This window comes from Leucoraja erinacea, chromosome 2, assembly GCF_028641065.1.
Source record: "Leucoraja erinacea ecotype New England chromosome 2, Leri_hhj_1, whole genome shotgun sequence".
Taxonomy (NCBI): Eukaryota; Metazoa; Chordata; class Chondrichthyes; order Rajiformes; family Rajidae; genus Leucoraja; species Leucoraja erinaceus.
Genome location: NC_073378.1, coordinates 111588831 through 111612068, shown reverse-complemented (window position 1 = coordinate 111612068; position 23238 = coordinate 111588831). Strand labels below are relative to the sequence as shown.

At 40.7% G+C, this 23238-nt stretch overlaps 1 protein-coding gene across 1 annotated transcript in view; it reads right to left on the bottom strand.

The window, feature by feature from the left end:
• Nucleotides 1-23238, bottom strand: part of LOC129706003 (obscurin-like) — a 395075-nt gene that overhangs the window by 158848 nt on the left and 212989 nt on the right. Inside the window, 5 exon segments of the mRNA XM_055649977.1 lie at nucleotides 2176-2433; nucleotides 4469-4744; nucleotides 10553-10819; nucleotides 14367-14672; nucleotides 16254-16520. Of these exon segments, the coding sequence (XP_055505952.1) occupies nucleotides 2176-2433; nucleotides 4469-4744; nucleotides 10553-10819; nucleotides 14367-14672; nucleotides 16254-16520 (1374 nt within the window).

Below are 23238 nucleotides of genomic sequence, written 5' to 3'. Positions count from 1 at the left end.
TTCAAACAAATTCCTCAAAACTCATTTAGCAGCAAGACAATGATCCCAAACATACTGCAACAAAGGAGTTTTTCAAAGCTAAAAAAGGTCAATTCTTGAGTGGCCAACTCAATCACCCGATCTGAACCCAATTGAGCATGCCTTTTATATGGTGAAGAGAAAACTGAAGGGGACTTGCCCCCAAAGCAAGCATATGCTAAAGTTGGCTGCAATACAGGCAGAGCATCACCAGAGAAGCCACCCAGCAACTGGTGATGTCCATGAATCGCAGACTTCAAGCAGTCATTGCATGCAAAGGATATGCAACAAAATATCAAACAAGACTATTTTCATTTACAAGACATTGCTGCATCCCAAACATTATGGTGCCCTGAAATGGGGGGACTATGTATAAACACTGCTGTAATTTCTAGATGGTGAAACCAAAATGTATAAAAATGGCCTTTATTAAAATCTGACAATGTGCACTTTAACCACATGTGATTTTTTTTATATTACAAATCTCAAATTGTGGAGTACAGAGGCAAATAAATCAATGATGGGTCTTTGTCCCTAACATTATGGAGGGCACTGTAGGTGTTTTTATGACTGTAAGGTTGTTATTAATGAGGTTCTAAATGCTCACTTACTTTGTGTAGAATATCTTAATGATTTAGATTGAAATGTGAGGTGCATAATAAAGAAATGTACAGATGATAAAAAAAACCAGCTGTATAGTTGACAGTAGGAGGAAAGATTTAGACTGATGGAAGATGCATATGTCTTGTCAGATGGACAGAAAAGTGGCATGAAATTTAATCCAGAATTGTAAGATAAATCATTTAGGAAGGCACAATGAGGGAATATACAACGGCAGGATAATGAGTGGCGTGGAGGAATGAATAGAACCTGGATTGCAAAACCACAGCCTTTAAATGCAGCAGAATAGTTCAAATAATTCATATGGGACTTTTCTGTGCATGAACGGAGGTAATGAATTTAAAAGCAGAGAGGTTAAACAGGAAATGTATAAACAATTGTCAGCCCACACCTTGAGCACTATGTACAATTCTGATCACTACATTACAGGAAAGTTTTAATGAAACTGGAAAGGGTACACAGATTTAAATGGATCTTATCAGGAGTTTAAAAACACGTAGGTTTGACAAGACTGTTGGAAAAGAGGAGGCTAAAGGGAGACTCCTTTGGAATGTATAAATTTGTAAAAGGCTTGCATAGATTGAAACAGAAAGATCTGTTTCCTTTAGCAAAGTTGTAAAAATAAAAGGGGCACTGATTTAAAGTAATTGGTAGAAGGTGGAGAAAGGAAATGGGGAAATACATTTTCACTCAGAGTGGGTACACAAAAATGCTGGAGAAACTCAGCGGGTGCAGCAGCATCTATGAAGCGAAGCAAATAGACAACGTTTTGGGCCAAAACCCTTCTTCAGACCCATAGATGCTCCATTCGCTCCATAGATGCTGCTGCACCCGCTGAGTTTCTCCAGCATTTTTGTGTACCTTCGATTTTCCAGCATCTGCAGTTCCTTCTTAAATAATTCACTCAGAGTGGTTCAGGGATCTCAAACCTTTTCCTGAAAGGGCAATAGGCACAGAAACCCTCACTACATATGAAAAGTATTTGATGAGCTGCGAGAGAATAAAGATTTTAAAATGAATTCAGTTCTAAAATAATTAATAAACATGAAAGCAAAACCTCCATCTCAATACCACATTCCTGTGCTCTCGCCATGCCCTTTAATTATTTTTGTGTGCAGAAAATCCTATTTATTTCTTAAATATATTCAGTAACTTGGTCTCCAAAGCCTTCTGTGGTAGTGAATTCTACAAGTTTACCAAACTCTGACAAGAATGCCTCTACATTTCAGTCCTAACTATTGGTCTTCTCAGCCAAATAATCAATACGTGAGACATTATGTCTTACAGCCTTGTCAGAATTTATACATTTCAGTTAGATATTCTCTATTTTTTCCAATCTTCTCAACAACAGCCCCATCCCAGGAATAAATTTGATGAACCTCCACTACACTCCCTCAATGAAAAGCATAAACCCTCCCCAGATAAGTGAACTGAGAACTGCACAATGATGGAAGCACATAAGGAAATAAGAAATTAATGAACAGATAACAGAATTTTGTTATACTAAAATTACATGAAGAATGTTATCTATTCTACCTTCCACTCTGAGGGAAGCACTCGTCTGCTGATCTCCAGATTCACATGTATATTCTCCAGCATCCTCCAACGTTAGGTCAGAAATCACCAAGTCAGCCATCGGGCCTTGTTGCCTCACTTCATATTTCCTACTAGGTGTGATTGTTACTGAGCCTTTCTTCCATGTTACAGGCACTTCACATTCAGAAAGTTCACAATGAAGAAAAACTGTACTTTCTTCCTTTGCTTGTATGTCCTGGAGCTTTTGTTTGAAAACAACTAGAAATTAAACAAAGGTCCATAATAAGTAATAGATATTTGCATTTGTGACGAATGACATTCCTGGAAAATACCAACTGATTCATCCAGATTTTGTTATGCGTGTATAATGCATCACATGCCACACATTCTTGTTTCAAACAAAGGCACATAATAAGACACAAAGGTCTGAAGTAACTCAACAGGTCAGGCAGCATCTCTGGAAAACATGGATATGTGAAGTTTCGGTCGGTGCCCTTCTTCAGCCGCTAGCCTCCTAACCCGAATGTCACCTATCTATGTTCTCCAGAGATGCTGCCTGACCCATTGAGTTACTCCAGCACTATGTGCCTTATTTTGTAAACCAACATGTGCAGTTCCTTATTTCTACATAAAGGCTAATAATATCTGAGACTGAAGAGTAGCAAATGTGACTGAGCTTTAAGAAAGGAAAAAGAAAATCTTTTGGTATGGAAAATATCGGAATCTATAATGAAGGATGCAAATACAAAGGACAATTAGAGAAAAGTAATAGGACTGAGCAAAGTTAGCTTGGATTTATGAAAGAAAAGTTCTGTTTGACTGATGTAGATTTGGGACATGAATGGTAGATTAAGTAAAGTGGAAGCATTGCTTGCCGTAGATTTTCAAACTATTTCAATAACACTGCTCTTCTTCTGATACTGCATGTGGAATTGCCAGCACTAAACGCAGAATGTTCTGCGAGTGTCTCCAGATCGATGCAGGAAACAAAAACTCCTCTTCAGGAGATCTTAAGCACTTTCCTCCACTAGCCAGCTATATGTGGCTCTTGATGTATCGACGCGGAACAAGGTGATTGCAGAGCACACTGGTGTGGGTCAGCCACAGAAGTAGAAGGTAACCCTCGTCTCCGAGGTGAAATCTAAGTAGATACATTCATTTCTTCACAATACAGAACCTGGATATCTCCCTGAGGCAAGGATATATGACAGGATTAGAAAACACAACAGATCTCCTGCACTGGTTGAAAATTATCTTACGAGGAGGAAGTTGAGAGTCAACATAATCTTGAGCAAAACACACAGTGCCGGAGGAAACTCAGTGGGTTAAGCAGCATCTGTGGAAGGATTTTCTAGGTCAGGGTCCTTCTTCAGACTGATTGGAGAGGTCAGAGAAAAGCTGGAAAAGAGATATGGAGGTGGGGCAAAGTTTGGCATGTGACAGTTAGATATAGGTAAAATGGCTTTGATTGACAGATGGTAGAGTAAGTGACAAATGCTAGAGGTGAAAAAGAAGCAAAATGATTCTGATAGGGGAGAAGAGAAGGAGTGAAATGTATGGGCAGAGGGAGGGATAAGGGTGGAAGGAGTCATCGTGAGGCAAAAGGGGGGGGATAAAAGAGAAGCAGGCAACTCGGGGATGGGAGATGACCATGCAAAGGTGGGGAATAGTGCAGGATGGCAAGGGGTTGGGAGATGTTGGGAGAATTGTGTGCATACTGGGATGGGAGGGGGGCACGGAATTGCTCAATCAGGTCTACTGATATCAACGCCATATCTCTTAAAATAGTGAGAAATGCAAAACATAGGTAAAAAATTGTGAGACAATTGTAGTTCTATTGAGAGTACTTCACGATTGAATGTTGTGCGGAGATTTGATATCCAATTTTTGTTAGTACCGGAGGAAGTATATATATGGAATGATGTCATGAATGCCTGAAAAAAAGCAATGGTAACATAGATTTTCGCGTAAGTGACCTGTTTATTTTTATAATCTGGCAAGATTTCATCTTAAACTATTCATCAGTACAGTGTCATCCTGGAACATCCCATAACACTTAAAAGAACAATGTTATTTGATACAATATTTAGGTGTTTATACTTTTAGGAAGTGAAATTCAGGAATGGCTGTTTCATCACTAACATTTTTACATAAAAGTTGCAAGTTTAATAGCTGGCTTTTGGTGAAATTGTTGACAAACCAAATCCTCTACCTTACACCATGCACTGAAATGTTTGTTAGGAGCATTTCCTTGAATGATAATCATTGAAAGTACAATATGTGTGGAAAATACCTTTAGGCTTTTGCACTAGCAGCTTGGCTGTTGAACTTTCAAGGCCAACTTTGAACATAACAGTTCCAGAATGATCTGGTGTGACATTTTTCATTGTCAAAGTGTGTATCTTATCTTGAGTTTTAATTTCACAGTATTCAATATTTTGAAGAAGCTTTCCATTTAACCACCACTGTGCATTTTTAGTATCTTCTTGGGAGACCTCACATTCAAATCTCACATCATTTTGTGTGATTATTGTGATATCTTCAAGTCCACGAATAATTTTTACGTGTTCTGTAAAAAAAGTTCATAGGAGCAATGCTTTGAGTTAAGATCAGCAGACATAAAGCACAAAGGTTACCTAAGTTCCTACAAGTAATAAAATATAAAACTTGTTAAAATATCTTCTAATCCATTGTTGGACGAATTAAAGATGACGATGAGTCAGAGTATAGGAGGGTGATCAATCGACTGATCGAATGGTGCCAAAACAGCTACCTTGCTCCCTACATGCATATCTCTGAAGACCTGTCCTGGACCCAACATATTGATGCAATCATAAAGAAATCCCTTCAATGTCTCTCAGAATATTGAGGAGATTTGGTAGGTCTCTTGAACTTCAACCGCTGTACAGTAGAGAGCATATTGACTGCTTGCATCATGGGCCTAGTTCGGCAACTCAAATGCTCAGGAATGAAAAAGATTGCAAAAAGTAGTCAACACTGCCCTGCCCAGTTCACAGAACACTGGAGAAACTCAGACCTGCCCCACTATGGAGCGAAAGGAAAAGGCAACGTTTCTGCAATCTTCGCTGATCAGGGGTGGGGGGTGGGGGACAAGAAAAGAAGGGAAAAAACTGTAGCAGGCAGGTTCAGGAGCAGGGGCTCAGGAAGGGGAGGAGACAGCAGGACAGGCTATTGGGAAACAGCTCCCTTCCAACCTCCAAATAAGCTCCGAACTGACATAGACTTGGGGACATATTTCCTTTTTGTCTTTAGTTTCTCCACTTTACTAACCTTCGATTCTCCAGCATTGTTCCCTTTTAACACTGCCCAGTATATGACCTCCCCACCATAAGATCAAATGTGAAAACTGTAGCATCTCAGGAGCACTCTCCCAATAACCCGCTATTCACTACAACCTCTATTCTCCTACATAGACTGGGGACATATTTTGTCCATTATTGTTTGTTTGTTTTATATATATATAAGATCAATGTGAACGCATCTCACTCTCCCGCTTCAGTCCTCTATTCTCCTCCTCCATTATGCTCCCTCTCACCACCCTCCACCAACCCTCCTCTGCTTCCTCCACTCAACCCCTCCCTCCCCTCCTTTCTCTTCCCCCCTTTGCTCCTCCATTACCTCGCCATCCCTCTTCCTATCCTTAGCTTCATCCATTCCCCCTCATCCCCAGCATCCCCTCCCCCTCCTCTTCACCCTCCCTCTTCTTCCCCTCTCCTCCTCCCCCCCCACTCCCTGCCTCATCCTCCCTCCTTCACCCTTACCTCCCTCTCCATTCCCCTACCCTCAGTCACTCCCTCCTTCCCTCCATAACCCCTCTCCCTTCCCTACCCCCTCCTCTCCCCCTATCCCCTCTTCCCCCACCCCCTATATCCCCACCCCTCTCCCTCCTCACCTCCCACACTGCCCTCCTCTCCCTCTAAGCCCCAATCCCTTCTTCCACCACCACTCCCCCCCCTCCTCTCCCTCCATCCCCTCCTTCCTCACTCTCCCACCTCACCTCCCTCACTTTCTCCTCCCGCTCACTCCCTACCCCCCCACCTCTCCCTCTATTCCCCTGCTCCCCACATCCTCACCACCCCCCCTATCCCATCCCTCCACAATTAAAACAGAGGGGGGGGGTTTAATGAAATTCTCAAATTATGGTTTTTCTTTAAAATAACCCAAGGACAATGTTAGCTGTTAATAAAACGGATGAATTTGATTAAAAGGGGTTTTTCTTTGGAATTAAATCAATATCAATGAAAATGGCGATTAAAAAAAAAAAGATATATCGGATCTCATTGTGACGTCGAACAAAGCTGACGGGCAGGGCAAATGGAAAAGTGGTTTTGTAAAGCGTTTTTTGTAAAGTTTAAAATGTCAATAATTTGTACAATATAACACCAATCTGAACAAAACTTGCTACAGTACATCACAGGACAATGGCGAGTAAGGTGGGCCAAACATTGTAGTGCTATCGTGTACCGTTATAGGTACAAACAAATATAGGCACAAACAAGATTAGAGTTTTAGTAATGGTATATACACACACACACATACTGAAGCTTTTTGTTTACTATGGTGTATACAGGGTACTCTGTTTACATATATGTTATGCTACTGCAAGTAAGAATTTAATTGTTCTGTATCAGGACATATGCAATGAACACTCTTGACTCTCAATGTCTTTTACAATTTTTTGAATTTCTATTTTTGGTTGGAATAGAATTGGAAGGATAAGCAGAAAGAAAAGGGAAATTGATTACTCTGTTAATACAATAGTGAGAAATAAGTAATGTAGAATACATTTTGGTAGAATCAGATTGATAGAGTCAACAGGCCCCATATCATGGATGTACTGCATGACAAATAAATAAATAAATAATTGGGCTTGTAATGAACACACTGCAATAATTATGGATAATGTAAAACTGTCATGGGGAGATGCTTCTCGTTACTAATAATAAAAAAATAAAATTTTGGAAATAATCAGGTCAAGCAATATCCATGGAAAAAAAACAGTTAATATTTCAATTGTAGTCCCTTTACCAGAACTGAGAAAATGAGCAATCTAGTTGGTTGCAGAGAAGGTGGAGGAAGGATAGATTGGATAAAGGAAGATCTCTAATAGAGTGCAGTCCAGACTGCTTTGGAGCAATGCTGGTGACAAGGTAAGCTACTCAATAGCACAATGAAGAATTTTAACAAAAGTTATAAAATGAGGACAGAACATTGAAATTAAGTTCTCACAGGATGGCAAAGGACGAAGTATAATCAAGAGGGTTGTGAGAGTCTAGAGTCTTCTATAAATGTTTGACATCCCAAGAGATGTGGTAAATTATTCATTATTTTCCACCTTTCCTATGGTGTGTCACATCCTTAACTATCCATAGTCAGAGGATAGTTAATCTGTGGAACTCATTGCCACAGAGGGCTGTTGAGGCCAAGTCAGTGGATATTTTTAAGGCAGAGATAGACAAATTCTTGATTAGAAAGGGTGTGAAGGGTTATGGGGAGAAGGGAGGAAAATAGGATTAGGAGGCAGAGATCAGCCTTGATTGAATGGCGGAGTAGACTCGATGGGCCGAATGACCTAATTCTACTGCTATAATTTGTGAACGTAAATAAAATTAAATAAAGCCAACTACAAGGCAGTTGGCTAAAGAAGACTGGGATAATAGATTAAAAGATAAGACAAATATAAGCAGCGGTAGACAAAATGTTCAAGAAGGAACTGCAGATGCTGGAAAATCGAAGGTAACAAAAGTGCTGGAGCAACTCAGCGGATGCGGCAGTATCTATGGAGCGAATGAAATAGGCAATGTTTCGGGCCGAAACCCTTCTTCAGACCCTGTATTTTATAATTAGCAACAAAGATGCATTCTATTGAGAAATAAAGAATTTGAAAGGAAGATCCATCCATGCTTAACAAGGTTAAAATTGCCATCAAATTGTCGAAAAGTTTGCAAAAATTAATGATAGGCCAGAAATATGGGGAAACTCATAGACACTAGGAAAAGAAGGAAAAGGAGAAACTAGACTATGATACACTAGACTATGATAGAAATGGAAAAGTAAAAAACTGCAGATCCAATTTTGCTTTTAATTTACCAGGCGTCAAGAGTGTTTATTTGTCATATCACTGGGGACTGCAAAGTCTTCGACTGGAAGTCCGTGCAGAGAGTGGTGATGACGGCTGAAAAAATCATCGGGACTTCTCTTCCTTCAATCCGGGACATTGCTTGCAAACGTTGCTTGTCCAAGGCCAACAGCATTATAAAAGACCTCACACATCTCCATCAAGACCTCTGCTGCCCTCCGGCAAAAGGTATTGCAGTATAAGGAGCAGAACGGCCAGGTTCCGCAACAGCTTCTTCCCCCGAGCCATCAGACTCTTGACTTCCATATAATGTGCTGCCACTATTATCTATTTTATCTTTTTATCTATTTTATCCTTTTGTTATTTTATGTTGCACGGTGAGCCAGATGCAACAAAATTTTGTTCAGATTTGCATTTGTTGGTGTATTTTTGAATGACAATAAAGTCTTTGATTGATTGATTGATTGATTGATTGATATGAGACAGAACAATGAAATTGTTTTACAAGATGCTTTACAACATTAACATCAATGCTTTACAACATTAAATATTATTTCAGATGATAGTAAGACTTTTTTTAATTGACAGTAAGAGCTTCACCATATATATAGAAAGTGAGATATTAAATTGGTCCTTTAATTCCATTTACTTTCTCCAAATTAAAGGTATTACTGTGGAAATCTATTTGGGTATTTGCTTCAATTATACTCAGAGCACTTCCCTCAAATCATTTACCAGAAAAATTGTTGATTTAATATATCTTCTTCCTGCTCTTGTATGGAATTCGAATAATTTATCATCTCTGCTGCCAGGTTTAACCTGGCACTCACTTTGGCATGACTCATCTTAGTCTTCCCTCTCTTGAATTCTCCAACTCCACCTCGGAGGCTAGGTCACTGGTTAATATCTATTACAAACTACGGATTCAAATGGCTATTTGAATTGCTGCTTCTTCCCATCCATGACTCCATGACCCTAATTTCCTCAGCTTCACTAAATCTATTCTGAAGATGAAGTCTTCCATACCAAAGCTACTAAATCATCTTCACTTTCCCCCAACTGTGGGTTTCCCAACACCATAACTGCCAAAGTTCTCCATTGCGAATGATCCATTTTCCACTCTTTGCACCCACTCTCCTCTCCTAACAAAATGATAGGTTTTGTCCCTGCCTTCCACACTATTGGTCTGCGCATTTACTTGATCCTTCTCCATAATTTCAATCATCATAAAGAGTACCGTCTTGCTACACTGTACAACATAAGGCGGAGGTTGCAGAGGATATTCATTACGATGTTGCTGGAATGGAGCTTTTCAGTTACGAGTAGAGACTGGGTTTGGTTTTTTTTGAGGAGGCTGTTGGAGGACCAGACAGAAATAGATATACAAAATTATGAGCTTAGATAGGTTAGATGGTAAGAAACATTTGCTATTGCATTGATGTCTAAAACCAGAGTACAGAGATTTAAAATAAGGGATAGAAATTTGGAGGATTCGAAGGAAAAAATATTTTTACCCTACAGATGCTTGAAGAGGTTGTGGCTTACAACATACAACAAGTATCTATATGAGCACTTGAATTGCAAGCAACAGATTGATGGAACAGCATGAACAAGATAGTCTGAGGCCCTGTATAATCTCATCTTGTTGTAGCCATGCAAATTACTGTTGTTCATACATCTATAAATCCTTAAATCTTTGCCACCAACCGAAGTGATGACTTTAAGGAGGATCAAAAACAAAAAAGAGAGCAACATTCAAAGGTGGAAGGCTTAGAAATAGAACCTGCGAGTTAAGTACATGAAGACAATGACATTGATGTTTGGCAAGACGCCGTAGAGGTAGGTATTGAAGGCTTGGGTTTATGTTCATAAGTTCTAGGAGCAGAAGTAAGCCATTTGGCCCATTGTCTACTCTGCCATTCAATCATGGCTGATCTATCATTCCCTCTCAACCCCATTCTCCAGCCTTCTCCCCAAAACCCCTGACACCCCTACTAATCAAGAATCTGTCAATCTCCACCGTAAAAATATCCACTGACTTGGCCTCCACGGCTGTCTGTGGCAATGAATTCCACAGACTCACCACCCTGTGGCTAAAGACACTCCTCCTCATCTCCTTCTTAAAGGTATATCCTTTTATTCAGAGGCTATGGCTGAGGCTAATTAAGTGTTGACCCAAGCATTTTTTTCTCTTCCTGCGAAAACAATAGTGGTTTAAAAATCAATAGTCATAAGGAATTATGCCAGCTAGAATTATAGTAAACTGTGGACAAATACCTTTCACAGATAGTTTGGCTTTTGTCTGGTCATCACCGGAATCACAAGTATATTCACCAGCATCTTCAGGCGTTAGATTGTGGATCAATAATTCAACAATAAAACCATCTTGTAATAATTGATATTTGGCACTCTGAGTAAGTTTTTGGAATCCTTTTTTCCACGTGACTGATGCATCAGCTTTACTCAGTTCACAGCGCAGTGATATTACACTACCTTCATCACCTTCCTGGCTTTGCAGTTTCTTTATAAAATGCACGGGTGTAACTACATTTCAAAAATAACAGATAATTAGATAAATTAAAACTAATCAATAAATCAAACTACGATTCTGCCGAATGCAATGGGATATATTTGTATAAAGCATGCAAAACATCGACGTTTTAAATATATATATCATAAAGTTCAAATATGAGATTTCTCAATATGAGCTACATATTAGATACTACATATTCGCCTACATACGTAGGCGACAGATAGCACAGATAGCACAGTAGGCGACAGATAGCACAATGGGCTAAGAGTTCGGCTGGCGACCGGAAGGTAGCCGGTTCAAATCCCGCTTGGAGTGCATACTGTCGTTGTGTCCTTGGGCAAGACACTTCACCCACCTTTGCCTGTAATGGAATGTAATTACGGCGGCAGGCGCGGGCACACCGCGACGCCCTGTGTCTCCCTTTCAAGGGAGATGCTAAAAATGCATTTCGTTGTCTCTGTACTGTACACTGACAATGACAATAAATTTGAATCATTTCATTTTTTTTTCATTTCATTTCATTTCATTTCATTTCACATATAGCAGAATTATCAAGTAAGAAATTAGTATGTCAATGCAGAATATTATTGCACAGAGCTCCAAAATGGATTGCGCATTTTCTGGAGTGAGTTATACCGTTGCCATATTGTTGAGGGTATTTGTGCACAGGAGGCAGCACTTCGGCAACACTTCTATCTTCTCAATCATGCAGACTACCATTCTTTGCACTCAAGTTACTTGAGGTTAAAAAAATCTGCTTGAGTAATGGCCCCTGGAAGGGCAACAGTTTTAGTGAAATTAAATTAGTAAAAAATGGATAGTTAATTACCCAAATAACTGTTGTTCCTTGAGCAGCAAGTTAGGAAATCTTACTGCCATTTTTTACATTAATGGATTATCATTCAGATTGCGCTGCAAATTAACAACCTCCCCGTAAATAGCATCAATGGTAGTGCACTTTTCTAGATGGCAGGTGGTTGATAAATTGCAGCACAATCTGAGTGATAATCTATTAAGGGCAAAGTTTGACCCTGCTTTACCGTTGTGCTGCACAAAGAAGATTTAGTCTAGTTTAGTTTATTATTGTCATGCATACCAAGGTACAGGTGAAAAGCATTTGTTTGAGTGCCATCCAGTCAAAGAAAAGGCTATACATGAATACAATCAAGCCATCCACAGTGCACAGATAAAGGGTACTTATATAACATTAAAGTCCGATAATGTCTAATTGAAGATAGTTAAAATACTCCAACAAGGTAGATGGGAGGTCAGGACTGCACTCTAGCTAATGAGAGGACCGTTCAGTTGCTTGATAACAGCAAGGCAGAAACTGTTCCTGAACAGAACACACAACAGAAATGCACAGGGACAAGCCATTAGCCCAAGATGTCTGTGTCAGATGTGATGCAAAATTGAACTTAACTCTTCTGCCTACATGTGACCAACATCTCTCCATTCCCTATATTCCCTCTGCCCATCCAAATGTCTCGTAAATGCAACTGTCATATCGTATCAGCATCCACCACCACCCTTGGCTATGAATATTCCAATTGTGGCTTAACCAACGCTTTATAAAGATACTAGACCAAGTGGAACTCGTTGGGTCCCTTTCCCCAATGTAGGGTGGGGGGGGGGGGGAAGGTGGGTGCACAATGCCACCCGGGAGACCTCTAGTTCTCCCACTAGTGGAAACATCCTCTCCACATCCACTCTATCCAAGCCTTTCACTATTCGGTAAGTATCAATGAGGTACCCCCTCATCCTTCTAAACTCCAAGAGTACAGGCCCAGTGCCGTCAAACGCTCATCATATATTAACCCACTCATTCCTGGGATCATTTTTGTAAACCTCCTCTGGACCCTCTCCAGAGCCAGCACATCCTCAGATATGATGCCCAAAATTGCTCATAATACACTAATTGCGTCCTGACCAGCACATTATAGAGCCTCAGCATTACATCCCTGTAAATGTAGTCAAAAAGAACATGGAAGATGAAATCAGACTGGGTCTTTAAGGAATATTAAAAACAAGCAGGAAAGTGTTCAAGCAGGGAGTTAGCATGGCACCATGAAATGTCATTGGCACAATCAATTAAATAGAACCCTAAGGCTTTGTACACATACATTAAAAACAAGTGGCAAACCAAGGAGAAGCTTTGACCACTCAGGATAAAGAAGAGAATTTAGGCTTGGGGTAAGAAGATGTGGGTGAGGTACTATACATGTACTTTTGCATTGATATTCACCAAGGAGAAGGATGTGAGGATAATGAGATCAGTGAGGGATATACTAATATGGTAGGGTGTTTTGAGAGAAAGGAGGACTTATGACATGACAACCTCTCTCATCATCCATGGTTCTTTTACCTTGCCATCCTTCTTACTGGTATATGCCAGTCCTGAACTCTGATCAATTGTTCGTTCAACAATTCTCATATGGACCAACCCAATAACAATAACTCTCAATTTACTCTTCCTAGTTCCTGTAATTTTTCCTACCACAATTTTGCATTTTCCCCAAGGTCCAGACTTACCTTCATGCATAACTATTTTAAAGTTAAGGAGTTATGATCACTATTCCAAAAATGCTTTATAACCGAATCACCGAATCACCGAACCGAATTTGACCAGTCTCATTTTCCAATATGGTCCCTCCTCTAATTGGACTGGCTATCCAAACTGTTTTTCGTATGAATATGAATAAGTTTATTGGCCAAGTATTCACATACAAGTAATTTGCCTTGGTGCCGCAAGTGACAACATGACATACAGTGACAGTTAGGAATGACACATAAAACATTAAAAATAAAATATTATCAATTAAACATATGAATTAAATAAAATACCAGAGCAAAAGGAGGCTACAGATTTTTGGTTATTGAGCAGAGCTACTACTCGTGGAAAAAAGTTGTCTGGCTGTGGGAGCTTTGACAGTCCGGAGTCACCTTCCAGAGGGAAGTGATTCAAAGAGTTTTTTAAAGACCTTCTTTAGAGATGTAGCATACACCCTTCGGCCACCAAGCCCATGCTTACCATCAATCACCTGCTCATACTAGTTCTATATTATCCCATTTTTTAATCTACTTCCTACACATTAGGGCATTTAACTTAGAATCCCAGTATCCGGTAACCTTACAAAACTTGTAAATGACAAAATTACAAATTAATTTAGTCTCACAACTTCTGTCTTTTCATCTCTGGGGTTTCTTGTTGCCCCTCTTGAATGAATGAACAACACTAGTTATTTTCCATTCTTCTGGGATCTCGCCTTTGGCTAAGGAGGATACTGTCAAGGCACCAGCAATCGTTCCTTTGCTTCCCTCAGTATCTACTAGTTGTGCGAGTTACAATTTAGTAGTGCTGAGATGTAAATGTTGCAGCACATTAACTGATATTGCAATATGTTTTTACATGTGAGACTTCCATACACACAACAGAACTCATATTGAAAGTGTGTGCACATATCACTACCCAAATTTTAAACCAATAAGCACCTGCAGATCCAAACAATAGATCACATGTAACTGAGATCTGCAGTCAAGACAAATTTTCTAATAGACTCTGGTGAAGTTTGTACTGTTCTTTTTTCTTACCCTTAACCAGAAGTTCTGCAGAGGAACTGTGTTTTCCAACTTTAATCACAACTGTACCACTGTCCTCCTGAGTAACACTCTTCAGTTTCAAAGCGTGAATATTTCCATGTTTAACAGATATCTCATTCATTTCATTATGCTGCAAAGGAGTGTCACCCAACAACCACTGTACATCCGAAAAACTTTCAGGATGAACTTTGCATTCAAACACAGCATTTTCATTGGCAAATACTGTTACATTCTTCAGGCCTTCAATAATGTTTACTTCCGATACTGTACAAAAAGAACACAAAATTATAATTTACAGAATACATTTTTCTTTCCCTTTCATCATCTGGCAAGTACAGATGTCATTTATCCTCTTCATGGTTTTTTTATTGCCATTCATGAGTTTTTCGCTGTTTTTTGATCTTTCCTTTTGAGTCCCTCCTAACTATTGAACCCATTTTCAACAACATAAATCTTAGATTAGATTAGATTATATTAGATTAGATTCCTTTATTGTCATTCAGACCTTTCGGTCTGAACAAAATTTTGTTTCCCTGCAGTCATACATATAATAAAAAATGACAAAAACACACAATCAACACAAATTTAACATCCATCACAGTGAGTTCACCAAACACCTCACTGTGATCGAAGGCAAAATCTTAAAGTCTCTGTCTCTTCCCTCTTTGTTCTCCCTCTGTGCCGAGGCGATCCAGGCTCCAGATGTTGTGACCCCACCGGGTGATGGTAAATCCCGCGGCTCAACCGTGCTCCATGAACGGGTCGGTTCAAACCGCGCGGGTGATTGCTGCCGCCGCCACGGTTCCGGGGCCGAGTCGGGTCTCCGCTGCCGCCGCCACAGCTCTGAGGCCGAGTCGGGTCTCTGCTGCCGCTGCCTCCGCCACAGCTCTGAGGCCGAGTCGGGTCTCCACTGCCGCTGCTGCCGCCACAGCTCCGGGGCCGAGTCGGGTCTCCGCTGCCGCTGCCATGGTTCCAGGGCCGAGTCGGGTCTCTGCTGCCGCTGCTGCCGCCACAGCTCCGGGGCCGAGTCGGGTCTCCACTGCCGCTGCTGCCGCCACAGCTCCGGGGCCGAGTTGGGTCTCCGCTGCCGCTGCCTCCGCTCCGAGGCCGCCAGCTCCGCCATTAGGCCTCGGCGCAGACGGAGACGGGAAAACAACAGAAAAAAAGTCGCATCCCCCGAAGGAAGAGACCACCCCACCCACACACATACACAACTTAATAAAACAAAATTAACTAAAACATGACAAAGGAACAAAAAGAAAGAAAAGAAAAACCAGACGGACTGCAGGTGGGCTGCAGCTGTTAAGCCATCTCCTCCATCTTGTTTTATATCTAGTTTTCCATGTTTTTAATGAAAGATTATTACCTGAAATTCTAACTGTTTTTCTCTGCACAAATGCTGCCTAAGCTGCATATTTTCACCATTTTCTGTTTATATTTCAGATTTGCAGCAATGGTAGTATTTTATGTTTGGAATGTAGACATATTGGTTCAGCCCATCAAATATCTTTCCCACCATCTTACAAAAACTATAGTTATTAATTTCTGCTATGAATCATTTCCAAGGACAGTTTAGTAAAATATCCAAATACATGTTATTGGTAAACATCTTTCATGGCATAATAATAATTATTGACCAATAAGAACATGGAAGTAGATAGCACAATTGCCATAAAACCCATTTACAGCAAACAGATTACCCCAATTACATTTGTTATCTGAAATAACTGTGAATATTGAAATTTGGAACCAGAAACAGAACACAAAGGAGCTGTTAGAAGCTTTTATAATATGGGGTATCTTAAAATGGAATTTAAATTTTATAAAATGCAAGTTTTAACTCACCTTTCACAGTTAAGGAAGATGTGGTTTGATGATCTCCAGAAATACAGGTATATTCACCCATGTCGCTTGATGTTACGTTATGTATGCATAATTTATGTATACAATCTTCTTGTTTTATTTCATACTTGTCACTGGAAACAATTGTTGTTAATCCCTTTTTCCAAATAACTGGAACATTGGATTGTGAGAGTTCACAGACCAAAGTTGCTGTTTCATTCTCATCCACTTCCATACTTTGAAGCTGTTTAGTGAAAGTTGCTGGAGTAGCTGAAAAAAAAAAGATAATTCAGAGAGAACATCTAAAAGTTCTGCAGTACAGCTAATTAAAATTTAGCATGAATCAAATCTAAGATATTTACCTAGGAATGGTATTACATTTATTTTTGGTGCATTGAAACAGTTCTACTGGCCAATGGGGTCCTATAAATAGGTGTAAAATTGTAAAAGTTTGAAAAAAAGAGGGTGATTTACCTCCAGAATAAGTTCAAAATGGAATATGTACAGATAGCTCTGCTATAACGTGTGCTTCCATAATATCCATTGAATATGTGATCAATTAATTAGGGAACACTATTTGTATTATGTGGCCTGAATTGATGAGAAAGTGAGTTTGATCAGAAACTCGATCTACACTAAACAGACGCCATTGTCCCTTAAGAACACAGGCTACAAGTTTCACTGATTGAGGCCATTTTAGAGTTATTTTGAAAATTGACACACCATCACTTCTACTGATATTTATGCAAGATATTCTATTGAACAATGTTATACAGCCTTTATATTTTTAGATGGCAACAAAGTAAACTTTTAGCTATGAAAAACACCTTTTTGAAATTCCTGCAGAAAATAAAATTTTGTTTACTCTCTATAACCTAACCTTTTCACCAATAACACAATTGTTTTAATAGTGCAATTTTTCCATTACGAGGTTGCTTAGGAATGTGTATTGGCAAACTATCGTATCATTTTTGATATGGCTTGTATCAGTTACATAATGAATGGAAGGACTCCAAAAAGTTTTGAGAAACTGAGGAATATTGGTGCATGTGCCCAAGGATCTTTGAAAGTGGCAGCCGAGGTAGGTAAGGTCAAAAGGTCATAAATGATAGGAATAGAATCAGGCCATTCGGCAGGAGGCAGGCAAGTGGGTCACGGTTAGGAGGGGCAAGGGGCACAGGCAGGGACTAGAGAGTACCCCGGTGGCTGTACACCTTGACAATATAAGTACTCCTGTTTGAGTACTGTTGGAGGGGGACAGCCTACCTGGGGGTAGCAACAGCGGCCGGGCCTCCGGTACAGAGACCGGTCCTGTTGCTCAGATGGGTAAGGTAAAGAAGAGGGACAAATTAGTAATAGGGGACTCTATAGACATATAGCGGCTCTGAACCGGTCCTGCTGAGTGCCCCCCACCCCCCCTAGACTGTCTCCCTCGGATGGTCACGACACACAGCTTATTTATTCATTTTACTTTTCTTTTTCATCGGTTGGAGCTGCATACTAAATCTCGTTGCACTGACGTGCAATGACAATAAAACATATTATTATTATTATTATTAGTTAGGGGGTCAGACAGGCAATTCTGTGGACGCAGTCGGGAGACCCGGATGGTAGTTTGCCTCCCTGGTGCCAGGGTCTGGGATGTGTCTGAACGTGTCCAAGATATCCTGAAATGGGAGGGAGAGGAGCCAAAGGTCGTGGTACATATAGGTACCAATGACATAGGTAGAAAAAGAGAAGAGGTCCTGAAAGGAGAATTTAGGGAGTTAGGAGGAGAGTTAATGAGAAGGACCGCAAAGATAACAATCTCGGGATTACTGCCTGTGCCACGCGACAGTGAGAGTAGGAATGGAACGAGGTGGAGGATAAATGCGTGGCTGAAGGACTGGTGCAGAGGACAGGGATTCAAGTTTCTGGATCATTGGGGCCTCTTTTGTGAAAGGTGTGACCTGTACAAAAAGGATGGGTTGCACTTGAACCCAAGGGGGACCAATATCCTGGCGGGGAGATTTGCAAAGGCTACTGCGGAGACTTTAAACTAGAACGATTGGGGGGAGGGACTCAAATAGAGAAAGCTAGTAGACAGTGTGTGAGGCAGGAGGCAGAGAAGGGAAGCACTCAGACCAAACATGTAGGGGGAAAGAAGAAAACAATAATGAACAGAGGATAAGAGGTGGTGGGGTTCTTAAGTGTGTGAGCAGAGAGACAGTGGGGTGTAAAATGGGGGTAGAAGCAATAGGTAGCAAGGTGAAAAGTAAAAGTGGCAGGCAGACAAATCCAGGGCAAAAATCAAAAAGGGCCACTTTTCAACATAATTGTATAAGGGGTAAGAGCGGTGTAAAAACAAACCTGAAGGCTTTGTGTCTCAATGCAAGGAGCATTCGTAATAAGGTGGATGAGTTGAATGTGCAGATAGCTATTAATGATTATGATATAGTTGGGATCACGGAGACATGGCTCCAGGGTGACCAAGGCTGGGAGCTGAACATCCAGGGATATTCAATATTCAGGAGGGATAGACAGAAAGGAAAAGGAGGTGGGGTAGCGGTGCTGGTTAGAGAGGAGATTAACGCAATGGAAAGGAAGGACATTAGCTTGGAGGATGTGGAATCGATATGGGTAGGGCTGCAAAACACTAAGGGGCAGAAAGCACCAGTGGGTGCTGTGTACAGGCCACCTAACAGTAGTAGTGAAGTTGGGGATGGCATCAAACAGGAAATTAGAAATGCATGCAACAAAGGTAAAACAGTTATAATGGGTGACTTCAATCTACATATAGATTGGGTGAATCAAATTGACAGGGATGCTGAGGAAGAGGATTTCTTGGAATGTATGCGGGATAGTTTTCTAAACCAACATGTAGAGGAACCAACAAGAGAGCAGGCTATTCTAGACTGGGTATTGAGTAATGAGGAAGGGTTAGTTAGCAGTCTTGTTGTGTGTGGCCCCTTGGGCACGAGTGACCATAATATGGTTCTTCATAAGGATGGAGTGTAACATTGTTAATTCAGAAACAATGATTCTGAACTTAAAGAAAGGTAACTTTGAGGGTATGAGATGTGAATTGGCCAAGATTGACTGGCAATTAATTCTTAAAGGGTTGACGGTGGATATGCAATGGAAGGCATTTAAAGACTGCATGGATGAACTACAACAATTGTTCATTCCAGTTTGGCAAAAGAATAAATCAGGGAAGGTGGTGCATCCGTGGATAACAAGGGGAATCAGGGATAGTATCAAAGCAAAAGATGAAGTGTATAAAATTAGCCAGAAAAAGCAGCCTACCAGAGGACTGGGAGAAATTCAGAGACCAGCAGAAGAGGACAAAGGACTTAATTAGGAAAGGGAAAATAGATTATGAAAGAAAACTGGCAGGGAACATAAAAACTGACTGCAAAAGTTTTTATAGATATGTGAAGAGAAAGAGATTAGTTAAAACAAATGTAGGTCCCTTGCAGTCAGAAACAGATGAATTAATCATGGGGAACAAGGACATGGCGGACCAATTGAATAACTACTTTGGTTCCGTCTTCACTAAGTAAGACATAAATAATCTGCCGGAAATAGCAGGGGACCGCGGGTCAAAGGAGATGGAGGAACTGAGTGAAATCCAGGTTAGCCGGGAAGTGGTGTTAGGTGAATTGAATGGGTTAAAGGCCGATAAATCCCCAGGGCCAGATAGGCTGCATCCCAGAGTACTTAAGGAAGTAGCTCCAGAAATAGTGGATGCATTAGTGATAATTTTTCAAAACTCTTCAGATTCTGGAGTAGTTCCTGAGGATTGGAGGGTAGCTAATGTAAACCCACTTTTTAAAAAGGGAGGGAGAGAGAAAACGGGGAATTACAGACCAGTTAGTATAACATCGGTAGTGGGGAAACTGCTAGAGTCAGTTATTAAAGATGGGATAGCAGCACATTTGGAAAGTGGTGAAATCATTGGACAAAGTCAGCATGGATTTACGAAAGGTAAATCATGTCTGACGAATCTTATAGAATTTTTCGAGGATGTAATTAGTAGAATGGATAGGGGAGAACCAGTGGGTGAGTTATATCTGGACTTTCAGAAGGCTTTCGACAAGGTCTCACATAAGAGATTAGTATACAAACTTAAAGCACACGGTATTGGGGGTTCAGTATTGATGTGGATAGAGAACTGCCTGGCAAACAGGAAGCAAAGAGTAGGAGTAAACGTGTCATTTTCAGAATGGCAGGCAGTGACTAGTGGGGTACCACAAGGCTCAGTGCTGGGACCCCAGCTATTTACAATATATATTAATGATTTGGACGAGGGAATTGAATGCAACATCACCAAGTTTGCGGATGACACTAAGCTGCGGGGCAGTGTTAACTGTGAGGAGGATGCTAGGAGGCTGCAAGGTGACTTGGATAGGCTGAGTGAGTGGGCAAATGCATGGCAGATGCAGTATAATGTGGATAAATGTGAGGTTAGCCACTTTGGTGGCAAAAACAGAAAATTATCTAAATGGTGGCCGATTAGGAAAAGGGGAGATGCAACGAGACCTGGGTGTCATGGTACACCAGTCATTGAAGGTAGGCAGGTACACAAAATTGTTGGAGAAACTCAGCGGGTGCAGCAGCATCTATGGAGCGAAGGAAATAGGTGACGTTTCGGGTCGAAGAAGGGTTTCGGCCCGAAACGTCGCCTATTTCCTACGCTCCATAGATGCTGCTGCACCCGCTGAGTTTCTCCAGCAATTTTGTGTACCTTCGATCTTCCAGCATCTGCAGTTCCTTCTTGAACACATTAAAAGTAGGCATGCAGGTGCAGCAGGCAGTGAAGAAAGCGAATGGTATGTTAGCATTCATAGCAAAAGGATTTGAGTATAGAAGCAGGGAGGTTCTACTGCAGTTGTACAGGGTCTTGGTGAGACCACACCTGGAGTATTGCGTACAGTTTTGGTCTCCAAATCTGAGGAAGGACATTATTGCCATAGAGGGAGTGCAGAGATGGTACACCAGACTGATTCCTGGGATGCCAGGACTTTCATATGAAGAAAGACTGGATAGACTCGGCTTGTACTCGCTAGAATTTAGGAGATTGAGGGGGGATCTTATAGAAACCTACAAAATTCTTAAGGGGTTGGACCGGCTAGATGCAGGAAGATTGTTCCCGATGTTGGGGAAGTCCAGGACAAGGGGTCACAGATTAAGGATAGAGGGGAAATCCTTTATGACCGAGATGAGAAAAACATTTTTCACACAGAGAGTGGTGAATCTCTGGAACTGTCTGCCACAGAAGGTATTTGAGGCCAGTTCATTGGCTATATTTAAGAGGGAGTTAGATGCGGCCCTTGTGGCTAAAGGGATCAGGGGGCATGGAGAGAAGGCAGGTACGGGATACTGAGTTGGATGATCAGCCTGATCATATTGAATGGCGGTGCAGGCTCAAAGGGCCGAATGGTCTACTCCTGCACCTATTTTCTATGTTTCTATGTTAAGTCTATTCCGCCATTCAATCTTGGCTGATCTATCTCTCTAGCACAGATGTCTTCCACTCAGAAGACTGATGTAAAAAAGTTATTCAACTCCTCTGCCATTTCTTAATTCCCCATTATCACTTCTCCTGCATCATTCTCCAACGACCCAACTTCCACTCTTGCGTCTTTCTTACTCTTTATTTAACTGAAGAAACTCTTGCTATCCTCTTTTATATTATTGGCTAGCTTACCTTTGTATTTCATCTTTTCTCCCCATATTGCCGTTTTAGTTAGGTAGTGGGCACGGGTTAATTGCATCAGCTCAGAGTCATAGAGTCATACAGCATGGAAACAGGTCCTTTAGCATTCCTCAGCCCACTTGGCCAACTGACCAAAATAGTCCTGCAATTTTTTACATCTATCTTTATTATCTGCAATTCAACCCACTTTTGTATCTTCGGCATAATTGCTAATCTTGCCGTTTATTTTCTCATCCAAATCATTGGGGAAAAGAATATAATAGCAGGGACGTATTGTACAGCTTCATAAATCAATAAATGGGAAACAGCTGGAGTGCTATGTGCCGTTCTGGTTGCTGCACCATAGGAAGTATGTGTTTGCACTGGAGAGTGTGCAGAAGGGATAGAATATTTCATTTATGAGGAGAGACTGAATAGGCTGGCTTTTTTTTCTTGGAGCAGAGGAGGTTAAGCGAACCTCACCAAGGGTGGCTGGAATTGGAATGCACAGCCTGATGAGGTGCTAGAATCAGAAACTCTCACACATTCAAGTATCTGGATGATCACTTGAATAGACCAGGTTTAGAAGACTTAAGGGCATAGGTTTAAGATGAGAGTAAAAAGATTTATTAGGAACCTGAGGGGAAACATTTCATTGTGAGGCTAGCATGTATATGGAGCGAGCTGCCAGAGGAAGTGATTAAGGCAAGTACAATAATAACAACATTGAAAGGACATTTAGAAAGGCACATGAACAGTAAAGCTTTACAAGAATATGGGACAATTGTGAGCAAATGGGTCTAGCGTAGATAGGCATCTTGGTCAGCATGGACAAGTCGGACGGAAGGAATTGTTTCAGTGCCATGCTGCATAATCACACTGCCTACAATAATTAACTCAGCATATAAATGTTGGAGGGGGGAGGTATATTATTATATCATAAAATATACTTAGGAATGCTTCCCAAAAACTGCATTTATTTCTAAAGCTGCCTAGTCAGATATTCCAAAAGCAGCGTGCTAACCCTTTATAATTAGAAAAGCACTAAACTAGTACAATATGCTTTATTCTCCAGAAAATCACAATGGGGAGCTATCTGCTACAGTTGATATATTCAGATAGAAATAAGTAGTTTGCAACCAATAAAGGTGTTCAGCGCATACCTGACACTGGGAAGATTTCAAAATCAGTAATGTGATTTGCCCACATTATTTGAAATATAACATTTCTATTTATGTTTGACTAATGAAATGAAGCAGTGTTCAAAAATATGGAAATGTATTATATGGAAAATGCAATTCCAATTTCCTT